The 22651-nt window shown below is 47.1% G+C and overlaps 1 protein-coding gene across 1 annotated transcript in view; it reads left to right on the forward strand.

Annotated features, from left to right (window-relative positions):
- LOC138468183 (calpain-2 catalytic subunit-like) overlaps window positions 1–22651 on the forward strand; it is a 341453-nt gene that overhangs the window by 35714 nt on the left and 283088 nt on the right. Inside the window, exon 2 of the mRNA XM_069608634.1 lies at window positions 15772–15841. Within this exon, the coding sequence (XP_069464735.1) occupies window positions 15772–15841 (70 nt within the window). The remainder of the gene's footprint in view (window positions 1–15771; window positions 15842–22651) is intronic.

Raw genomic sequence — 22651 nt, forward strand, 5'->3', positions numbered from 1 at the left:
CCTATTCAAAGTGACACATCATCACTTTGAGAAGACTGGTGCCTCCCTAGGGCACCTTCATACTGTGATAAACTGCTAGGTGACACAGTGGAGCCAGAGGGTAAATGGCTACAGATTATCGCTGGACAGGCCGACCGCAGGGGAGCTGAACCCTATATGAGCACGTGGGAAGTCCCCCAGGTCCAGTGTTCTAAATGGCTTTTATTTACAGAATGAAGCGGATCTACTCACTGAATTGCTTTATATGCCCAGTCAGGAAGGCATCTTATTTACAGACACCCATTTATTTGGAACCTGAACCAGAGGGAGTTGTTTGTTTACAGTGTGTAGAAAAGAACCTCAGAGACCAGGCTGACCCAAAATACAGATTTGCAGGGCCTCACGATGTATTGTTTGGGGCAGGCAGCCCTTGCAGAAGCCAACTGCTTCACCTTTAGGCCCCGCCCAGCACAATTTGAACACAACCCTTTCCAGAGCCCCCCCCCTCTATTTCTTATACCGCTGAATGCCCAGAGTACTGCTGTAGGTCCTGTGGTGAGGACAGGCGCCAATGCAGTAAATGCAGGGGAGCCTCACACATCGCAACATATCTCGTCGCACAACTTTCCACTGTTAATTCATCCAACATAGTTTCTCAACGTAGCAGGGTGTTTCATCAACCTCTCTTGGGATATCTGGAGGCTGGCCTCTGTTCAGCTGTCATAGTCCCACCCCCCCGACCCCTTCACCCTGTGGATCTGCTTTGGTTCCGGAGGCCCCTTAAGGTTCTGTTGTGTGGTCCTCTTCTAGTAGGAACTCCTCATATTCCAGGTCTCCTGGCTTGGTCCTGACCTGTCCTCCTTCAGTGGTCCGTTCGCCCGACTGCCATGCTCTTCTAAACCAGCTACAGTTTCTTGTGACACTGGCACCTGCGGATTCTGGCATGATCCTTGAGCCTTTTTCATCGGGCACTGCCCATGGCGTAGTCTTGAATGGGAGGGCAGCTTGTGCATAGGATGTCTTGAGCGGAGAGGAACTCCACCGGCATTCTTGTCGTCCCCGGTGGGCGCTCTCCTTTTTGTTGCTGTCGACTTGTCTCTGGCGTGATTCCACTGGGTCAACTTCAGCTCTCTATCGCGACTTGTGTTCCCGAAATGGTTAACCTAACTTTAGTGTTCCCCAGTGCTTTGGCTGGTGCCAAACCCATTGTTGTGTGAGGTCTACTCCGATAAGCCATCAAGAATGTGGCTTTGGAGAGGTCCCGATCTCTTGCACCTTTTTTCACACAGGGGTGTTGCTAGGTTTGTAAAGGATCCAGGGCTACGCTAATGTCGGGACTGGATCCAGGGCTACGCTAATGTCGGGACTGTCGGGACTCTGGGCCAGCTAGCCTTTTGGTTGTAGCCCCTGAGCTTCTATCCGGGGCTACAACAAAAAGACCCCGGGCTATAGCCCCCTCAGCACCACTGTGGGATGTTTTTATCCACGCATCCAAGCCCTACCTCAAAACTGTGCAGTACTGACATGGAAAACATCATGATGGCCAGAGCTTCCCAGAAAATGCACAGGGAAATGCATGAAGAATAGGCTGCCACTCATTTTTGCCGATGTTATGGGCACAGAAGGACACTGCCTAAAACCACCATTGGACTACCCACACAGTAGTCTGAAACCATTGGGAATGGCAATACTGATTGCCAAAAGCAAACCCATAACTGTTGGGAATTCATTTTCTTAAATCCCAAAAAGGGGTGCAGTACCAGTACTCACCACTATCAAAAAGCCGGCGTTTTAAAACACCAGATTTTACTTTTTTGTGTAAAACTGAATAAATGAACCCAAGGCAAGCCAAAGAAAGACTTACTGAGAGGTGGATACAATATAAAGTTATTTCTGAAGTGACTTGAAGGTTTATAACAAGACTGGCTGAGCTGTGGATTTCAGCAGTTTAAGTAAATTTGGACTGAAAGACACTAAAAATCTAAATGTTTAAAAGAAATGAGTGACCTACTTTTGAGTGTCACATAGGTTGCAATTGTTTAAATGTCATAGTTTTAAACTTAGAATCAGCATTCTAGCTGCATATGTAAAAATGTTGAGTTTTATTTGAATGCAGAAACTGGGGAACAGAAATGACATGTAGCTAAAAACTGGCTTAAAGAGATTCCAATTTTGCCTGGCAACTACCCCCCCATCAGGAGTGAAACTTGAGTCACAGCTGTGTTCCCAGGCCTATCTGCCTTTTGCTGGCCACACTAAGGATATGCCATCTCTCTGATAATTGAATTAAGGGGAGCCCCCACAGAATACTGGAGCTCTGAACAATGCAACCCCCTTCACCCAGGCAGATGGTTTATTGCAGATGTTGTAAAACAGCTTCCTCCTGGAAGGACAGGGGAGGGGCACTGCCTGTGAGAGCAAGCTGGCTTGGCAGAACTGGAAAAACCAGAAATTCAACCTTGTGCTGGGGGGAAACCACACCCCTTTGGGGCCAGAACCTAACTCTAAAAAGATGGATCATTCATAGAGCGGACTTGTGAAAATTATTTAAATGATACCATAATTCTTGTGATTTTTCTGCCCACATTTTAAGACGTGTTAGGACCCGGTGGTATGTTCAGGGGGGTTTTAGCGGAAAAGAGGATATTACTCAAAATGTGTGCATGTGAAAAATCTGACACTTCCATCAACTAATGTCCATACTCCTTGCGCACATGTGTGTAAATTTGGGTTAATGTCCGATATTGCAAAATCAGTTAAAAAATATGTGCCATTTCTGAATGCAAGCCCCCAGGAAGAGCAGAGTTTGAACAGGGGATACCTCCTGTGATATGTGAGGGGTGCATGTAATTTTAAAACAATATGTACCTCTGCAAATATGTATTTGGTTCAAATCTAGATTTGTGTGCAAGTTGACAGAAGGAGTGGACTTTCTGCAGGCTGTAAAATGACATCACTCTGACACAACTTAGCTCCCCCAATCAGGGGAGAAATGAAAGCTTGGCCAATGACAAGTGGAGAGGGGTAGAGTCTAGTGATGCTGCACACACACCCATTTTCAAAACACATAAAAGCAGACAGACAGGACAGATGGGGACCTTCAAATCCATTTGCAGCTGGAAGCTATGCCGGGAAAATCCATACTTTACCTCCCTCAACCTTCAGAGAGCAGACATAGAGACTTAAAATCTATCAAATTTCCAGAACTAGAGAGAGAGCAGACCCAGACCAGACCGCTGTTAGCAGAACCAGAGAGAGCTGACCCAGATCACTGTGAAGTGCAGAGACCAGAGTCCAGTCTAAAACCTGACCAGATCCGTGGCGAGGCCCATTTAATTCAAGGATATAGTGTGAGTACCTAGCAAAACTGTGCAGAACCAATCTTCTAGTTAAAATAATATAATTCAATCCTATTTTAATCTAAGTAGAACTGTCTCCTAACTGTCACCTGTCATTTGTAAAGCTGTCACCTGTCATTTTCTAGTTGCAAACTGTCACTTGTCTTTTTGAACTTTAAAATTTCAAATCTGAAAAACGATCTTTATTTAATCGCTCATATCTCCGTGACCGTTTGTGCTAGAGACTTGCAGTAACTTTCCTCAGAAAGCTTAGAGTCGTGGCTTTCGTACGAACCTAGAACCGCATTCCTACCCCCGATACTTTTGCCGCAATCGCGGAAAACGCACTCGCGAATTTACCGCGATTTGCAAATTTCTCAACGTGTGAAAACAGCAGTTTTCTTGCTTTCAGTTGCTAAAAATTCGTTTGCCTCTTAAGAACCATCCTAGATCCTTGCTAAAGTGAGCTTGGACTAATATTAACTTGATACCACTCACCCTGAACCTCTAGAGGGAATTAAAAGCATTTTAGCATATTTTTCACTTCATTGCCAGCACATATAAAAGCATTTTGGGCCTGTGTTTCAAACTTTGTAGGCTAAGCTTGCTGGGGTGAACTGAATTACAGTTGATTGCATTTCTGAGAACTGTGTGCTTTCCTTCCATTTCCTTGCATTGCATAAAGGGGGGAGGGGATTGCCAGAGAAAAGTGATTACATTGTTTTGTTGAAAGCATATTGAGTATTTTCTGTACTGCATTTTCATTCCACCTTGCATCCATTTGAAACCATAAAGTATTGTTGCTATCTTATCCATCCTATAACCACTCATCATTGATTATAAAGAAGTGTGCTAGTGCCAGACTATCCATTATTGATTACTGATCAGATTCAGTGTGATATCCAATTATTAATTATAAAGCGTGATATATATCTATTGTTTAAATTCTCAAATAAACCTTTTAACTTGCAAAACAGAACTACTTCTTGGCTCAGTGGGGTCAGGGTTATTCAAAGAGAGGGGTGTTGTATAAGGGTAGTCATCCAGAACGCATGAACTGGACATAAAGATATATCAATAAGGGTTTCCATTCAGTATCCCAGACTAGGCATTGACTTAGCGGTAGTGTTGAATTGAATCCTCTTACACCACCCTAGCAACGCCTCTGCTTTTCAGAATGTCTTGTTTAGTGTTGGCATGAAACTTTGAATGTACATGTTGGCGTGGGGCTAGCAGGGAGTTATTGTCTTGTCGGTTTCAGGAAGTCACCAAACGCCTTGCAAGGGTGACCTGTTGGCTAACATCACCCACTGAGGAATGCTGTGGGTTGCAAAGAGGTCTTGCAGAGCTGGTATGCCCACCTCTGCAGCTGTGGAAGGTACGACCGTCACCTCCGGTACCTTCAAGGACATTGTAAGGAAGGCATGGTATCAACAGTAAGACGCACAAGTGACCTCAGTTCAAGGGTGTTCATTGAACTTCAAAAAGGGTTTGAAAAACGCCCATCTAATCCTAAATCTAAAGATGGGAGTAAGCTACGACCATCAAATAATAACGCAGTCCTCGTGGTGTCTTGTCAAAATAAAAGGGACTATATTAATAAACCTATCGCCAGTCCTTGCCTCTGAATACAAATAGTGTGGGAAACCATGTTACGAAAAAGAAGTGTTCACAAAATGACATGTCGGGATGTTCAGGCTGTTGGCCTCACATCCCTGTGTTTTCAGCACGGGGGAAGGTGGCACACTCGCGCTTAGCACACACTTTGGCATCTCCAGCACGAGGATGCAGCTCAGAATGGCATCTCCAGCACGAGGATGCAGCTCAGAACAAACACCAGGGCCTTCTGCGACAGTCTTTCCCCTTGAAAGTCTCATCCGTAGAATGCCATGGAGTGCAAAATAATATTTTAAGTTTGCTTCGCTTCCAGGTTTACACAATTGAAATGGAATAGCCTTCCCCCAACCTTCTTACTTCCAGATTCACTTTGTTTTACTGTGAGAGACTTTTGAAACTGTATGGCTTTGCTTTAATCTCATACATGACCACTCCAACACTGCTGCATTCTGGTACTTGTATTTCCTAAGATAAATTCCTTTTACTTTACATTCAGTTCTGTTTCAAACCAGTGTTCTTGGGGATTCTATTCACTTTTCCTCTACTTAGTGATTTCCCTGTTTTGGGTTTTAGTTTTGTTTGCTTTTCAGTGTTCACATCACTTCCCTTTACATCAGGGACTAGGCTTTCATTTTACAGAGACTTCCGATATCGTGTTCACTCACACAGGGTCACTCTGTTACTTTGACTCTTCTCTTTCAGGTATCACTTTCTCAGGTGACTCACGGTTCTCCTCGTATCCCCCCACTTCATTTACAAAGTAAATGAAGTGGGGGGGATATGTCCCAGAATGCACTTCATCAACTTTCACCTTCCTTCTGGGGTTCAGGCCACTTGCCCGCTTTCCTTGGTGCCTTCCCTCACACGCTCCGCTTCCCACCTGCTCGCCCCGAGTGTCTCTCACTCTTTTGATCAGACTCACCGGGCAGCGTTGAAAGGTCAGCAGCTCCATCCTTTGGTGTGGGGATGAGATGAGGGTCTCGCCACCTGCCCCTCTACATCCTTTTGGTCGGCACTGGCCCCAATGGAACAAGCAATTGTCCGGACCGCAAAAGCAAGGCCCTGGCTGCCTGAATCCACACGTAGGAGGCACGGTTCCTGTGACACGCTGCAGCCCTTCCTTCACACCGGGCCAGCGTCGCCACACACTGTCCTCCTCTGGATTTAACTTCCAGCCTCTTGGTTTCTCAGCTCCAGACAATCTTCCCAGCTTGCTTTTGGTGTTTGGGATTTGAAGAGGGATCCTCTGCCGGTCTCAGCCTTGCAACCTCCCCCTTGCTCTCCCAGCTGCATCTTACCTTTCTTCCCCAGGAGCTAACCCTTTATACACCTGTGTGATGTTACTGGGTAGCAGGTGTGTGATTAGGGTTGGGTCTGCCTGACCTTGCCCGACTTCATTAAGGGGACACCCTGCTGTCAGAGTGTTTTAGTCTGTCTTCTATGTCTTAGTGGGTTTTTCACTGGTAATCCTCACCCCTCCAGGCTGCCTCATCTCAGTATTATGCAAAAGTGGAGGGGCAGATGTTGTGTGTTGGAAAATACCCCAAAAAGACAGAGGGGTTGTATGGATAATGGGTGAGAGGCGAATACTGTCTCGCCTTGGGCATCCCTACCTGGGTGATCCTCCCACACTGAGCCACCCTCAGGGTCTGGATCTGAAGGTGATCGCCAGGGCTTGGCCACCCGAATAGAAGATTCTCAGGGTCCAAATAGGAAATAAACCCTAGGTTTCTCACACTACCACAGAGTTTTAAGTTTAGTACTGTGCCAAAATCTATGCCAAGTGCCTCCCATGGGCTTGTGCTCCACTGCAGAGATTCGATGGGCGGAAGACGGTTCTATGTGATTTCTTCAATCTTTTGTAATCCAAGTAGACATCATTGAAGTTTTTTATTTTTATTTTTTATTTTTTTTGGCCCGGCACCATGTGCAGCTTGCGAGGAAGAAATCAACCATGAGGTAAGTGAACCAGAACTTTTTCCTCAGCGATTCATTTTTTAATGCCCCTTGGTGCCCTGAGTGAGCAAATTCAAAATTGGACTACTTGTGTTATGAGATTGTGGGTATTACCAGCTGCAAATTGTGTAGCCTTATGCTAGAAGGCCTTGGGGAAACACTTGGGCCATGGCTGTTCGGTGGCAGTGCTCCCCTAGGAAATGTCTGCTTTCCTGTTTTTGGAGTTGCACTAGAACACCTTAATGGAGGGCTATAGACCGGGTAATGACCTATAGAGGCAGGATGGAGAGATGTTTGTGTTAATGGCTGTGCTTGTTACCATGCATGCATCTTCTTCTTCTCAGTTGTCTGTGGCTATGCCGGCATCTGGATGCTTTGATAAGTAATCTGCCGAGTTGTCGTCACCAGCTCCTTGTCTTGTGACCTCATAGTCTTGGAGCTGGTGCTACCATCTCTCCAGTCGAATGGGGGGGGCGGGGGGTGCCTGTACTGAACTGTGCATGATAGTTGGGAGCGGCTCATGATCTGTAATTACCATGATCGGGTGTCCGAAAATGTATAGGTGGAAGTGGCGACAGCCACACAGTACCGCCAGTGCTTTCTGGTTTATTTGAGAAAACTATGCTATATTGGTAGAGGGGCCTTGAATGGGTAAGCCACTGGCTACCTTGCTCCCTCCTAGTTGATTTGGAGGACTGCGCCTAGACCTACTTGTCTGGTGCCCACGACAATCTCTGATTGCCTCTTTGGGTTGAAAAATGCCATTGTCTTGCCCGCTAGGAGGGCATTTCTTTTGTACTGTCAAATGAGGCTTACTCTGTGGGTACCCATGTGCACTCCTTTAATCATGATGGCCTGCAGCGGCTCCATCAGTGTTGCCGAGTTTCGAATGAAGAGGCCAGAATAATTGACCATGCCGAGGAAGCTGTGCACCTCGGCCGGTGCATTTTAGTTCGAAATCTTCCACTTTTCTAGAGTTGACCGATATCACTTGAACCTGAAAAACAAATCCGAAGAATTCGACCCTTTCCTGCATGAATTTGTATTTTATTTAATTTTGCGTTCGTCCATGTTATTTGAGCTGCTGGAAAACGTGCAATGGTCTCATCAGGTCTTCTATTTCTGATGTGGAGTATACAAGTATATATCTGACGTTTATGACCCCGGCAACTGCAAGTTCTGCCAGCACAACCTGGAAGGTGTATTGGGACATCTCTGCGGCTGAGACCCGAAAGCTTGGCCTCTTGTACAGAAAGAGGCCTAAATATGAGGAGAATGTGGTTATCTGCCTTAATTCTTCATGAAGAGGAACCTGATGGTTTTACTGCTTTGAAGTCAATGGTGGAACATGCATTAGAATCCTCCAGGTCTGCAGGGATGTCATCTAGCCTAATTGTGTGGTGCCTCTCACGCCTGATGGCTCTGTTGGGGAGCACTCCCCTTCTTAAATAAGTCTGACTCCCCTAGTTTCTTTGTTTCCATGTCCACTTTCTGTCTCCTGTGGAACGGTAGTCTGCAGTGGCACAGGGCGACATGCTGGACAGTGAAGTCTATATGCAAATTAGCTTCTTACCCTTGCAGCCACCGAGTTCCTTCGAGCAGGCCTTTGTCAGTGTGAAGTACTTCCTCCATGTGCTCTTTTGATACGCACTTAGAGCAAAGTGTATCAAACCCATCTCTTCTGCAGTGTCACAATTTATGAGCGGTTCCTTGGCTTCTGGTGTGACTGATACTGGAAATGCATTGGAGGGACAGGGCATCCATGTCCATGTCCTTGTCCTGTACTCCCTTATGTGTGTTCTATGTTGTTTCTGCACAGGAGTCCAGTTGGGACCCCTGGCAGTGCAGCTCTTCCTCTTTTCGGTTGTGGTGAACAGAGTCCCTTGGGATACCCTTATGGCATCCATGGGTGGGGGTACAGCCCTGTACCCATGGTGTGTTTTTCGGCTCCTGTGTGTTTCCCAGAGAGCAGGGTATGGGCTGGTGGAAGCTCCATGCTAAATGTGACCGGAGCTCTGAGTATCCTCTTTTGTGATACCCAGGCCCTGCCATAGGTATCGGTCGATTCCTAATAGAAGGCAAAATGGCCCCTGGGGCCTCTTTGTTTCTATTGCCTGTTACCTTGTTTTCCCAGTCCTGGGAAGCCCTGACTCTGTCCCTTCCCCTGACTGGCTGTTGAGTGGAGGAACCATATATGGTATTGTGGGGAAGTCCAGGCCAGAATGACTGGAGCCTTCCCAGTGACTATGTTGTGGGTACACCCTTGGGGTGGGGCCTGGGTAAATGGGAGTGTGTGACCAATGCATTCTATATTGGTGTCTGGTTTCTATGCGTGTGACACAATGAATGAGCCAACCCTGGCTGGATCTGACATGAATGCAGTGTGGTGTGCTGAAAGGCTAGGTGCTTCACCCAATCTACATTCCTTGTTCTGGGTGGAAGTGAATGGCCTGAACGCCTGTGAACCTGATTGGCTGGCAGCCTGCATGAATACCCTTCTGCGTGATTGGCTGACTGAGCCTGCCTAGCCAGAGTGAATGAGGGACATATGTGTATATCTGGGGACCTCTCACTTATTTGTTTAGAAGCTGAAGTTGAAACTTGAAGCTCATCCTTGAAGCCCAGCTGGAAGAAGAATGGCTGCTGCATTTCCTTCGACGAAATCTAAAAGCTGTCGATTCTGTCGAGGAGTGATCCGAGAGAGGACCTGGCTAGGAGACCTCTCCCCGAGCTACGAGGGACCATCGTGTGAAACCTGCTACTCTTCATCGAGGAACCCTGGAAGCCAGTCCCGAAAGGCTGCCGGCGGGAGAACGTACTGTAATGTGTGTGTGAAAAGAAGCCCAGAAACATGGCGTTGGTGCGCTGCCATATTCCCATGTACACAATGAAAGTTTATGCTCTTCTGAATTTAATTAGCGGATCTAAGTTCTGCCACAGTTGCAGTGTTTATATTTGGAAGCTCAGATTGAGACTATAGAGGATAGTTGGTGCATTGTGTGTCCAAGGACGCACCAATAAGGGACTTGAAGTTATACAGGTGCAGTGATAAGGGGTGCTGGGAATGAGCGTGCAAGAGACGAGCTGGGTTTTTCCAATATTAACTGGATTTTTCCACTCTATACCCTTGGCTCCCTTACCATCGCCGTTGACCGCTTTGTCCCACTGGAGAATGTCGAGGTCATCGGCTACTGAGGAAAGTCTGCCGGTGGGTTTCACGTCACCCAAAGCCAACAAAGACGGGGTGAAGATCCGAAGTCCAGGCCATGGTCTAGTCCCGATCGCCAACGCTATCCCGAGGTATGTGTTGTGGCTGCAGCACCGACAAGGCAGAGGACTGCTGAAGCATCGCCCGAAGCCCGCTGCTGGGCCTACATCCATCACCATTGCGGCACTGAACACTTAGCATTGTAGACCGCATGCCTTATATTCCCAGGACTTCCTCGAACGCTCGTCGAGGAGCACCGTGAAGATCGGAATGGCTGTCTTGACACCGGTGTTCCACATTTCTTCGAGGAATCTCAACACCCTGTGGCTTCTGCTTTAAAGGGAGTCCACCCTTGAGGGATCCGCCAACGAAGCTTCGAAGAAACTCTTGTGTCTCAGGTACATTGGGGTAGTTTAACTTTTTGACCAGGCAACAAGACTGATTTAAACCTGTATGAACTGGTCTTGTTAATACATTTATTATAGGTTGCACAGGTGAGGGGATCCTCATTCAGAATTGTCTGGGTAGCTGGAGAAAGCATTCTGCCATTGTTTAATCTAACTTGCCTTCCTTCCTATGATCTATGCTGTTACACATTGCTGCAGGATTTGTATGCCATTATAACTGTCACCAGTTGATGCATTCTAAAGGAATCTAAAGCTAAGTGTGATACCACATAGACATTGTATATATTTGCCATATTAGTATTACCAGAGTACAAAGCGTATATATATATGAACCTTATTTTTATAAACAACTGTTGGCACATAACATAGTGCGTGGACATTCCTTTGTGGTGGCTTGGGGACTACACTGTACCTAAGAATCAGCCTGCATCACCTCCTGAGAGGTTAAGCCTTGGTTGCTCGTCCATTCTACCATGTAGAGAATCTTGGCTGGGGTGCTCTGTGCCTTTGCTATGCCATATAGAGGGCAGACGTACAGATACCCCCCCCCCCCTTCAGTCTTTACAGTGACATAGAAGATAGCCTGCATCAACAGCTCTGCATGTGTCGCACATGTATGGTAAGCGTCGTCCAGCAGTAGTGGCAAAGTGCCCTTGTAGGTAAAAATATGGATTGTTAGCAATGCCCGTCATGGCGGTGGGTTAAGAAGCCTGGACAGGATCTAGTGCTTTACGTTCCCTGCGCCCCTGTGACTGAGCATCAGCACTTGTTCAGACAGCATGGTTACTAAGCAGAGGGGCTGGCGGCACTTTCATGCCTTCCCATGGGAGATTGTGGTGATGAAGAAAACATCCTCTGTCTTCCTCTGCATCTAACCGCTTGGTCCCCTTTAGCGACTATTGCTTCTTGTGCCATTCTTGGTTTACTAGGCGATACCTTGCTGGCTAGGTTCTGAGTTGGCAACAGTGCCTTGCATGTCTTGGCAAAGTGGTTGCGTTTGTGGCATGTTCCACAGGTTTGACCTGCTGCTGGGCATCTTAGAGTGTGGGGTAACGACCAGCCCCAAGAGTCGCATCTTATCTTTGCTGCTGTTGCTGGTTTTGGTGCTGGAGGTCTAGAACATCCTCCAGCTCTTCCCTCCCAGTCGTGCTACCGGGTGAGCCAGTATTGCATGTGCATCACCCACTTGCATAGCCTTGATTGCTTCCTCCATGTGAGATGCATGTGTTGTGGCCATCTTATGAGAATGGCACACTTCCAGGACTGTTGCAGTCAGATGTCTGTCTCTTGCACAATTTTGGATGATCCGGGGATGGATCTCGTCTTCATTATCCATCAATGCACATGACATGTCTAGTTGCCTCAAACTGGTGTGAACGCAGCAAGTCATTCAGATGGGCTCTGACTGGGTTCTATGAGGCTGAACTGTTCATAGTCCTTGTTCACTAGACTGGTAAAGTAGGCACTGAGGGCAACCTTGGCTCTGAGGTGGTTTACTTGCTGGCAGGGTTTTAAAGATTGTATGCACTTTATTTTCTGCATAAAATAAAAGGCTTGCTCTCTGGGCAGCATTGTCAGTTTCTCTGGAGGGGTGAAACACATTTCTAGCTGCTCAACTCATCCATTCCTTCTGGAACCCAGTGTTGCAGGGGCTCCAGAAATGTTAAACGTGGGAACTGGATTGCCATGAAACACTGGATGTGGTCTGCTGTCTACCATGGGTGGCGCCTTTGCCCTTGGTATGGCTTCCCTGCACGTGGGGGAAATGGCTGTGGATCAGGGCCTGCCACCCTGCACTGCAATCTCCTAAAGATGGGAGAGCAGACCCTGAATGGAACCAAATCTGTCCTGGAGTCCCTTTGAGTGGGCCTCGCAGCAGCCAGAGGACCAGGACCGCTGAAGCTTCCTTTTCTGCTGCACTGAACCGGTTGCTCTGTGTTCACAGCACCTTGAATGAGAGGGAAGATGGCAGCGCTGGCCTTTGCGCCCCTGCACCAAGCCAAACGATTGCCTGCACTTCAAACCAGCTCAACGCTGCACTGTGTTCTACCTGAGCCCATTGCCTTCTTGGCCCAAAATCACCTGCTTGGCGCCAGGACCCGACCCAAACCGATGGGTGTCACATGCTGACTTAAGGGGTTACAGCCATGACTCGACCGGCCTAGCCTTTGAAAGGCAACCTCACCGACCTGCACATCGACGCCCTCGGGATCACCACTTGCACTCTCTCGTGCCAACACAAACCGTTGCAGCGTTGCACATCAATCCCCCCCAGGAGCTAAAAGCTGACTCGCCTGGTCCAACTGCAAAGATATCCTGGGACTGCCCCGACCTACATCGCTGCGAGCCCTCCTTCGACCGCACAGAGTAACTGTATTCACCCCCTACTCTACGCCCACTTGCTGCTGGTGCCCCACGATCCACCGTGCCCAAACGGAGTTTGATCCGCTCGCATCAATGTTGGATACCGGGTTCGACATTGTCAACCCACCCAAGAACTGAAACCAGGTACTGTTGACCACAAATTGCCCCCTCAGTACACTGGGGACCCTAGAAACTGGCTAGATCACCTCAGCACCTTCCTTCATCCAAAACATATCCTTTTGTGGTTGCTACTTGCCCATCACCCCTGTACCCATGCTCAGAGGGCTACTTTCTGCAGTCTGTTGCTTCCTCTTTGTCTTTCACAGGGGTGGGGGTTTGCACAGAGTTGCTATTTCGTTCTATTGCAGATGGTGTGTTTAATTAACGTATATATATTTTTTTTATAGCACTTTGATTGGGAATTTCCTTTATTTTGGACTGTATTATTTGGGTCACTACTGGATAACATTCACACCTGTCTTCAGAGCATAGCCTTCCCTGCATCAACATTGCCACAAGAGGCAGTATCTCTTGTTTTACCTTTATGATTGCGTTGGGCTTTGGCTGGTAGAAGTGTGAGGGCTAAGTGGGCCATTTTACCCCTACTCCTCCTTGGACTCCTGAGGAGCAGCATCCGATTAGTCACAGAAGGGGCGCGGATGTCTTTATTGAAGCCATGTGACCATCCCCAGTGAGGCGGAGTATTCCGCAGCACAACAAGCGCTGGTTTTATCAGTATGGTACTGCTATTGGCATTCACCAAATCCATAAATATCCCATCCATTGACTTCTTCTGCAAAACTAAATGGCGCTGGAAATATCTGCAGATTGTGGCAAAGCAAATCTGAGCGCTGCATGGACTGGGAGAAGCTGCAAGCTCTTCTGGAAATCCTACCTTTACAAGCACACAGCCTCCTCCGCCACAGCAGAATACCCCCTAAAGGAGGACATCAAGAGCTCTCACTTCGGGGAGTGTTTTCCTGTGGCTGCGGGGGCTATGCTGAAGTCTGCAGGTAGGCCTGCCCTTGATCTCCCACTTCAGGGAGTCCCCTGCTGCGGCTGAGGGGGCTATGCTGAAGTCTGCAGGCCGGCCGGCCTGCCCTTGATCTCCCACTTCATGGAGTGTCCACAGCTATGCTGAAGTCTGCACGCAGGCCTGCCCTTGCCAGAAATGTTGTCCGGCCTAGTATGATAGTTGCTTGTTTTGTTCCTCCCCTCCCTTTCTACACCCCTCTGCCCAGTGCTTAAAGTGGGCCGGGGCCTGCCGGGGCCGGGCCCCGGCAGTCTCCAAAAGTGGGCCTGGCGGGGGCCCCGTCCAACCGCAACATTGGCGGAATGCATTATCGCGTCGCGGCCGCAGCCGCGACGGGAGATGTGCCTGCCATGAAGTCAGGCGAGCCGACAGAAGTGGCAGCCAGCCACAGCAATGCTGTGACTGGCTGCCACTTCTGTCAGTCATAGTAACTGCCTTTGGTGACCCCTCGCGCGAGAGGTCACCAGAGGCAGTTACTTTACTGTCCCTTTGTTTCCCCAGGTCGCCGAGGCGTCTTTAACCCTCGGTGAACCTGGGGATTCCTCGACATTTATAAAAGATGGCTTTGAAAGTACACATTTCAAGCCATCTTTTATAAAGCTTTGTCGACGGACAATTTTGTCCGTAGTCAAAGCTTTATAAAAGATGGTTTGAATTGTGTACTTTCAAAGCCATCTTTTATAAACCTGAAATCTTTAAAAAAAAAGATGGCCTGAAAACTAGGCAAACCGTAGGGTATGCACACAAATATATTTTAATGTTATATATTTGTGTGCGTACCTTACTATGGTTTGTGTACTTTGCAAGCCGTCTTTTATAAACGTAGAAATATGTTAAATATCTCTGTTTAGAAAAGATGGCTTGCATAGTACACAAACCATAGTAAGGTACGCACACAAATATATAACATTTATATATATTTGTGTGTATACCCTACGGTTTGCGTACTTTTTAGGCCACGCCCCTCCCACAAGCCACACCCCCAAATGAGGGCCTCCCTCGATTTCTTACCCCACTTAAAGCCCTGCCTCTGCCTCACCTTTTTGTTTTCTCTGGCTCTACCAGAAATGTCGTCAGGCCTAGTAGGGTAGTCGCCTGTCTGTTTCCATTTCCTTCCCACTCTCCCTCTCCCTTCCTTATCTATGTTTTAGCTCTTGCACTATCTGAAATGTCGTCGGGCCGAGGACGATAGTTAATTTCGCATCCTTACTGTTCATGGCCTGTAAGAATGTCATTGTATTTTCCCGTGTTCCCTCCCTTGCCTTAAAGTGCTTTGAAACACATTGTGTATAGGCGCTATATAAATAAACTATCATATCCTATCCTGCTGAAGTCGGCACTCCGGCCTGCCTTCACATCCACTGCTAAGTTTGTAATCTTGATGCCAGCATGCCCTATGTCAATGGGGAGAGGGCTCATGCACTCCTGATTGGTTTTAATTTGCATTGTGGTATTGCTAGTGTTGCTTTTCTCTTTGTGAATCTAAGCAAAGTCTCGGATGTCAATAAAAAAACCAGAAGCCGATGAGCATCTCACAAATGGGTTATGTTCGTATGTATGGATACACCAAACCTGCCCCCTGCCACTCGGGGAAATGTTTGTCCTCGCCTTTTTCTGTTTCTTTGCACTCTGGGATATGTAGTTTTCCCTTTTTAAATCCTGAATGCAAAAATCAATGGACTGGACAGGCATATACCTCGTAGCTGGAATGTGCCATGTTGGCATTTATGCATAAATGCCAGCATACATTCTATGCAGGTGCTCAATGAAACGGTCTGCTTCTCGTAAATTGGAGCGATATTACAATGACTCTATATACTTTAGTTGGAGGGCAGTCCTAGCCATGCTGATCTGTTGCTTCTATTGCAGGACCTGTGCTCGGACCCCTTGTTTATCAGCGGAGGAGCAACTCGTACCGATATCTGCCAAGGAGCGCTGGGTAAGTGACCTGGAGAAGGGTGCCAGGCCTTGAAGAAGGGCGCTAGCTTTAAAATGACACTAGTTCATGCATTGGCTTGCAGTACTCTTCCCTTTGTCCTGATGAAGGCCCTGCGTCAAATGGCCCGAGACAGAGTTGTTCCCTGTATCTACAGAATGGGTCGAAACAGTGTGTCGACAGTCTTTGATGTTGGATTTTAGCAACATGTAGCAGACTGGGGTGGTACATAGTTCGTTGTATGTAGCAGTTCGGGACGAGATTGAAAACATTGTATAACAGTTAGAATATGTACTTTCATGGTTTTCCAATCTGTCTCACTGTAGCCCGTGCCGTTGTCAAGTTATGGGCTATTTTGGATTTATTTTAATGTTTATATATATATATGTATATTGAATGGGGGAATAAGTGGTTGTTTCTGCCTGCATGGAATGGGGGTTCTATAAAATATGGATGAAGGACCTTTTTACGTTCTCGCATGCAAATGAGATCTTTTCCTGAAAATTTGATTATTTTTGAGAATATATTTTCTTATTTATGGACAGTGAACAATAATGACCATTCTTCATATTTAAATTTTGGTGATGGGTTTTACTGCCTCTAATTTCTAGATCTGTGTATTTGGTGAACCAATTATTTGTTTCTAACACATGTGCAAAGAGACAACTTTCAGATTTTATCACCTCCAAAACCTTTTTCTTTGCCTCCACTTTTTCTCCTCCTCTCCTCATGCGTGTTACCGAAACTGTACCGGCTACCTGGACACCCTCTGATCCCGAACCTAGGTCCCTCTCCCGCCAATATCACACACTTGCACTGCCCTCCTGGGAACCCCTGCACTTGGGGATGGTTTCTGTATCCCTTCAGTCCCCCCCCAGCCCTTGACACCTGATGTCTGCACTTACCCATGCACTTGCCACATGTTGGCAAGTGCATGGGTAATTGGGTTATGGTGCATGGGTTATTTATCTATTCCCATGTACGGCACTGTCCCTGTCCCTTTCCCACGCACTTGCGCGATCTGAATGACACCTGGCCTAGTAGGATCGTTGTCTGTCCTCCCTTTGTTCCCCTCCCTTGCCTCGTCGCGCCTTGAAACACTTGTGTATAGGCGCGTTATAAATGCCATATCATATATCATTTCTATGTCTGCATAGAGCACACTCTTGTCCTTCAAATATGCCGCCCTGCCTCCTGCCCTTCGAGGTGTGACCATTTCAGGGCTTGTACATTTGCTTCTCTTATAAATCTAGAATTAAAAGCCCCACAAAGGATGGTAGACAAGGGGCACGTGTGATCATGCTATTTGGTAGATTTGGGGCTCAGGTCTGGGGGGGGACCAGTCAGTCGTCATCTGTCTTCCATTGCAGTGGTGTGTGTGGCGATGCAATGGTTCCGGCACAAGCACTTTGCTAATTAAATGGCTGACGGACAAGTGCACTCCCACACTGCTTGTTTGTATAATGCTTTACACCACAGTCTGGACAGTTCTAAGCATGGGGCGGAGGGGCAAAGGAGACCAATTGATGAAGAATGGTGGAAGCATGAGTAGGAGAGAAGGGGAAGATGCTTTTTTTGTTGGTTGCTTGTTATGTCACTTTGCTCCGCTGTCGGGTCATCTTGAAATGCTGAGGGTGTGGGAGTTTTCCTAAAGCCCACTTGAGGTAAGGCTCTATACAACTATCCCTTGATACACCGGTCCCCCACTCTTAGTATACATCTGCAATACCCAAAGGATCTGGTAGAATGGCGGAGCAGCCAGGCTTATTATAAGAGGAGGCTGTGAGCTGTAGGTAAATAAAAGGAACCCAGTCAATACAATAGTCCAAAGAAACTCTTACACAGTAAATGTTGTATTAAAAATATACATTTAATCTTATTTATACAAGGAAGATATATAAATAACCAACACACATAGGAATTAATAGCATTACTTCTTAGAGGTGATTGGTTCAATAGTAGCGACTCGCGGTTGCATTTGTTAGAATGACAGTTCTACCGTATTATCGTTACTACCACGCACTCGCATTGATTAACAACATATACTGTAATTGTATTCATTTAGTAAAACCACATCAAATAAAATCTGTAGGAAGGAAAATAGTTGGTTATACACACTTTAACAAATCTTTGTTGTAGTGACACTCAAGTTGGTAACCATGTCTGTGACACCCACTCAAACACTTGTATGTGGCCTCTGGTCCCCTTAATTATTTAATGCTGTTTCTACCAGGTTTTTCACGTTTCTTTCATGCAGCTCTTGGTGATCCCCCTCCCCTCCCTTTCCTTTCACTATTTCTCCAACTAGTGTTGCTGATAATCTAGTCCGGGCTCCCAGTTGTGCCTGCTTTATGCTTTCTGTTGATAAACAGAGAAGGCCAGCCCAAAAGGAAAGGCTCTTCTCTTCTTGGTTTTTCTGTTACCAATCAAAACATTTCTGCAGGGTGAGGGTAGCCAAGTCCTGATAGATCAACAAACTTTCAATAATGTTCTTTTATTGATTGCCATTGTTCTTGATGATCTGTTCCTTGAGGGTGTCGGAGTGGTATTTCACTATTATGCCTTCTCTCCATTTCTTCTCTGTGGGCCCACTCTATGAACTCTTAAGATAATTCTCTCCTCCTTCACCTTGAGATCCATATGCATCAAGGGCATTTTCATCTATTCTTCCAGATCTGAACCTTCAGCTCCTTCTGCTATACCTCTCATGCCTACGTTTTCCCTTCTTGGTCTGTTTTCAAGCTCCTCCAGCCTATCCAAAATCCACTCCATTGTCGCATGGCTTTCTTTTCAGCTTTTGTCTGCGCTGATCATTCGATCGTGAATAGGCTTTTAATTCTCATTGACTCTGCGCCCAGTTTCCCGCATCTAATGCCTTATTTCTGCAATGCGTCTGCAATGTTGATTCATGCCTTATTTCTGCAATGCTGATTCATGCCTTGTTTCTGCAATGCTGATTCATGCCTTATTTCTGCAATGCTGGTTCATGCCTAGTTTCTGCAATGCTGATTTGTGTAGTATTAACTGCCATCTGAACCTTTTCAGTGATTTTGTTGCCAGGATTTTCTTTAAGGGCAGTTCAACACGAGAGGAGGTCCTCTTTCGCGAGCGGAGCCAAATTCCCTGACTGATCTACATTTGTATGAGCTACCTGTGCCATTATGTTGGGCTGGTTACGTCCTGTTGGGTTGTCCATTGAGGGCTCATTCGGTTATGCTGGGCAGGCCAAACTCGGCTTGTAATAATTTCAGGGGTTTTTCTCATCTATTTAACTGCTATTGATAAGAATGAGTGCCCCTCCGCCCCCACGTACCAGCCAAAAAATCCCCTTGTGGAGTAACATGGGGGAGGGCAACGCCTTTGTCGGGTCCTGGCTGTTCCGTGGCAGCACTAGCACTTCTCCAGTCCCAGTGATGTTCGTCTTGGACCCAAACGCTCGTCCAAGCCGGTCCGCTGCCTCCTGTTGCCAGTGCCCACCCCCTAGTGCTGGACCATCCTTACTTTTCTTCTGGGCTAAATCCGCTTGCTACCCCTTGCACCAGGGTGGCCTGGCACTGGACTTGCCATCCACAGCCACCAATTGGCACTGTTCTAACCAGTGTCCCATACGGGTGCTGAAAGTTTGTGCCTAGACATGCAAGATGGCGGCACTGCGCCTTTGCCCATTTTCTGTCCATTTTTCACTGCAGCGTCAATCCCGACAAAGCCCCTGGGGTCTTCCATCTTTTTTTTATTTTCTTCTTCTTTTTTTTCCCCTTCGGTTATTGCTTACAAGCTGCGCCACTCTGATCTATCTAAGTTATGCCACCATCTTATGCGGTGCTGTCCCTCCACCCCCACCTCCAAATAGCATGCTTTTAATAGCTTGAGTCTTCGTCTGAAACTTGAGGGATTCAAAGGGGTACAAATGTCAGCTGGATTTCATGGTGCCCAGCCAAAGGAATGCAATAGGACCAATAACCGGCATGAACAGTAGATGCCAGGCCGATCAGGACCGCTGGTATTGCTCGAATTGGAATACACTCAAGAGATGACGGCACCAGCGGAACACCGAGGTAGAAGGCACGGCGATCCATAAAGCTGTCTGCCCTGCCCAGCAGTCTCCCTGTCATTGCATCATTTGTGAGATGTCTAATCACCCCTGTAAACAATAAATAATGTGGTTATGTATAGAGCACATCATGCCTGATTCTTCCAACTCCTAAGCTCTGTAATAATTGGCACAACAGTTAGTGTAAACTGTTCTCCGCAGCCCAGAAGCATCTGGCGCCACTTCCTTCGCATTATCACCCCTCCCACTGGAGAGCTGGATCAGAATCTAGCAACATTTTCTGCTAAAATCATCAAATTCATAATGTTCCGGTGAGTGCTAAGCCTAGTCCCGCTTTTACCATACCACTGTATGATGCTACAGGCTTGCGGCTCGTGAGTGGTAGTGGCTCATTAAACTGGCGTGCCTAGCGGCAGGGTTGTGCTGGAATTTTTTTATGGGTTTCTTGGCAACGAAATTAAGTGTGCAGGTTTTTTAAATTTTTTTTATTACGTTTTCTTTTAAAATCCCCGGTTTTGGGCAAAGGCAGGGTGACCATTGACAGAATCTCGGGTGTGAATGTATAAATCGTCACTTGGCCCTGATTTAACAATGTGCTATTCTAAACCAAATAAATAATATTACAGTTTGGCAATTTTCACAAGCCCTCCAGTGCTGGGCTCGAACCCCCAACATTTGAATTGACAGTCTCATGCATTAACTGATTGTGCCACAAACTGCTTGGTAAAGGGTTTTGGAGCAAGGCCTGAATTAATGGTTTCTTTTGTTTTCAACAAGCTTAGTCATAAACAAATCCGCAGTTTATATCCATGGGAGTGACCTGGACCTCCCCTCCGACTGGCCAACCATTTTCATATTACTGAAGCTTAGTCCTGGTAGCCAGGTGTCAAATTTGAAGTCCTACTTTTATGTCGTTGGCCTGTCCCGGTTTATTTGTTTTAATGTGGTTTCCATACCAGTGCATCATGTTTACCCTCCGCTTCCATGTCTCGTCTCATTTCACATCCTGGTCACTGCCTTGAAAGAGTGCTGGGGTGAGGCGATGGTTCTAGCTGCTCCTTGAACTTTAGCTTTTCCTTAGTCTGCCCTCTGTTTCAATGCTGTTCCAGGACCTGCTGATCCTAATGGCATCCGGATCTGCTGCTCTATGCTGAATCCTGCATAGATCGGGTCTCCTAACTTCTGCTTCTTGCCTCTTCTGCTCCACTCTACTTTCTGCTCACTTCCCTCCACTCCATTGGTTTGATGCTTTGAGTATTATTGCTACAAGTCTTGAAGTGTTACGATGAGTACTCTCACTGGTGCCCCAGACCACTGCAAAGATTTGGAATGCATTTGACATGTTTGCTTGGGTTCTGCCATAGACTGACACTTGTATCTACTTTCACAAGTGAGGCGATGTAACTTTAAGGGGATTCCTTTTCTCTACAAAACCCTGAGGAAGGACAAAAGCCAGGTAACCAGTAAGCCATCAAGCAATTGACAGCCTCCTACTTGTCTCAATCCAGAAAGACGTCCCTTTTCACATTTCAACCAATTGCAGTGCAGTTAAATCTGTTGAAATCACCAAATCTGTCATGGTCCGATTACTGCTTGGGCCTTATAACCCTGTGCAGAACCCATTTCTCCCATAAAGCCCTTGGTACTGAAATCCATCTCCTTTTGAGAGAAGTCTCCTCAAACCACTCTTCGGGCCTGGGTTGGACTTCTCTTACTCATCCAATGTTTGCCGTAACAATACCTTGCCTCCCCTTGTGAAAGTCGTTTGAGCGATATATCAAGGCTGCATTGACTTCGGCCATCTCCGGAACCCTTTCTAGTCCAGTTATGAGCCCTTGTGTATGTGGCGGCTATACTTTATAGCATCCTCCAACTCTGTAGCAGCATCCCTGTTGGTGCTACTGGTCCGCTCTGTGGCCTTGATATGATATGGCATTTATAACCGCCTATACACCAGTGTTTCAAGGCGTGACGAGGCAAGGGAGGGGGAACAATGGGAAGACGGACAGCGATCTTACTAGGCCAGGTATCATTCAGATCGTGCAAGTGCAGGGGAAGGGGGGGGAAAGTGCGGTGGGAGGGGTACAGTGCAGTACATGGGATGAAATAGAATAATAAGAGCAATACGTAAAAGTGCGGCCAGCTGGTGGCAAGTGCAAGGGTAAGTGCAGACATCAAGTGTCAAGCGCTGGAAGGGGGCTGTAGGAATACAGAAAACGGTCACCAATTGTGGGGGTTGCCAGGGAGGCATTGCAGGTGTGCAACTGGTGGGGAAGGGGACCTGGGCCCGAGATCAGAGGGTGGCCAGGTAACCAGTGCAGTTTCATTTTTCAGCCAGGAGTTCAGCAGGGGAGAGGAGGGGAGAAAGCAGAAGGAAGAGGACGGTTTTGAGGTGCTTCCGGAACCGGAGATGATGGTTCTCAAGTTTCAGGGAGGCTGTTCCAGAGGGAGTTCCCAGCCGAAAGAGGGATCTACCACCAACTTGTTGCTTGGAGAAGCGGCTTACCCTGAGGGAGTTGTGAGGCGGATGAGCAAAGAGCTCAAGAAGGAAGATATTTAGGAAGAGAGAGTTGAAGGTATTGAGGCCCCAGGCCCCAGAAGGCCTTGTGGACAATGCTGAAGTTTTTGAACTTGATCCTCAGGGAGCCATTACAAAGATTTCAGTCCAGGAGAGATACGATCCCTGGGCTTGAGGCCAAGGACAAGCCTCGCAATCCTGTTTTGGATGAGTTGCAGAGGGCGGAGAGCAGAGGCAGGCAGAT

The sequence above is a fragment of the Ambystoma mexicanum genome, chromosome 4q (genome assembly GCF_040938575.1).
Source record: "Ambystoma mexicanum isolate Mex_15411 chromosome 4q, UKY_AmexF1_1, whole genome shotgun sequence".
Classification (NCBI taxonomy): Eukaryota; Metazoa; Chordata; class Amphibia; order Caudata; family Ambystomatidae; genus Ambystoma; species Ambystoma mexicanum.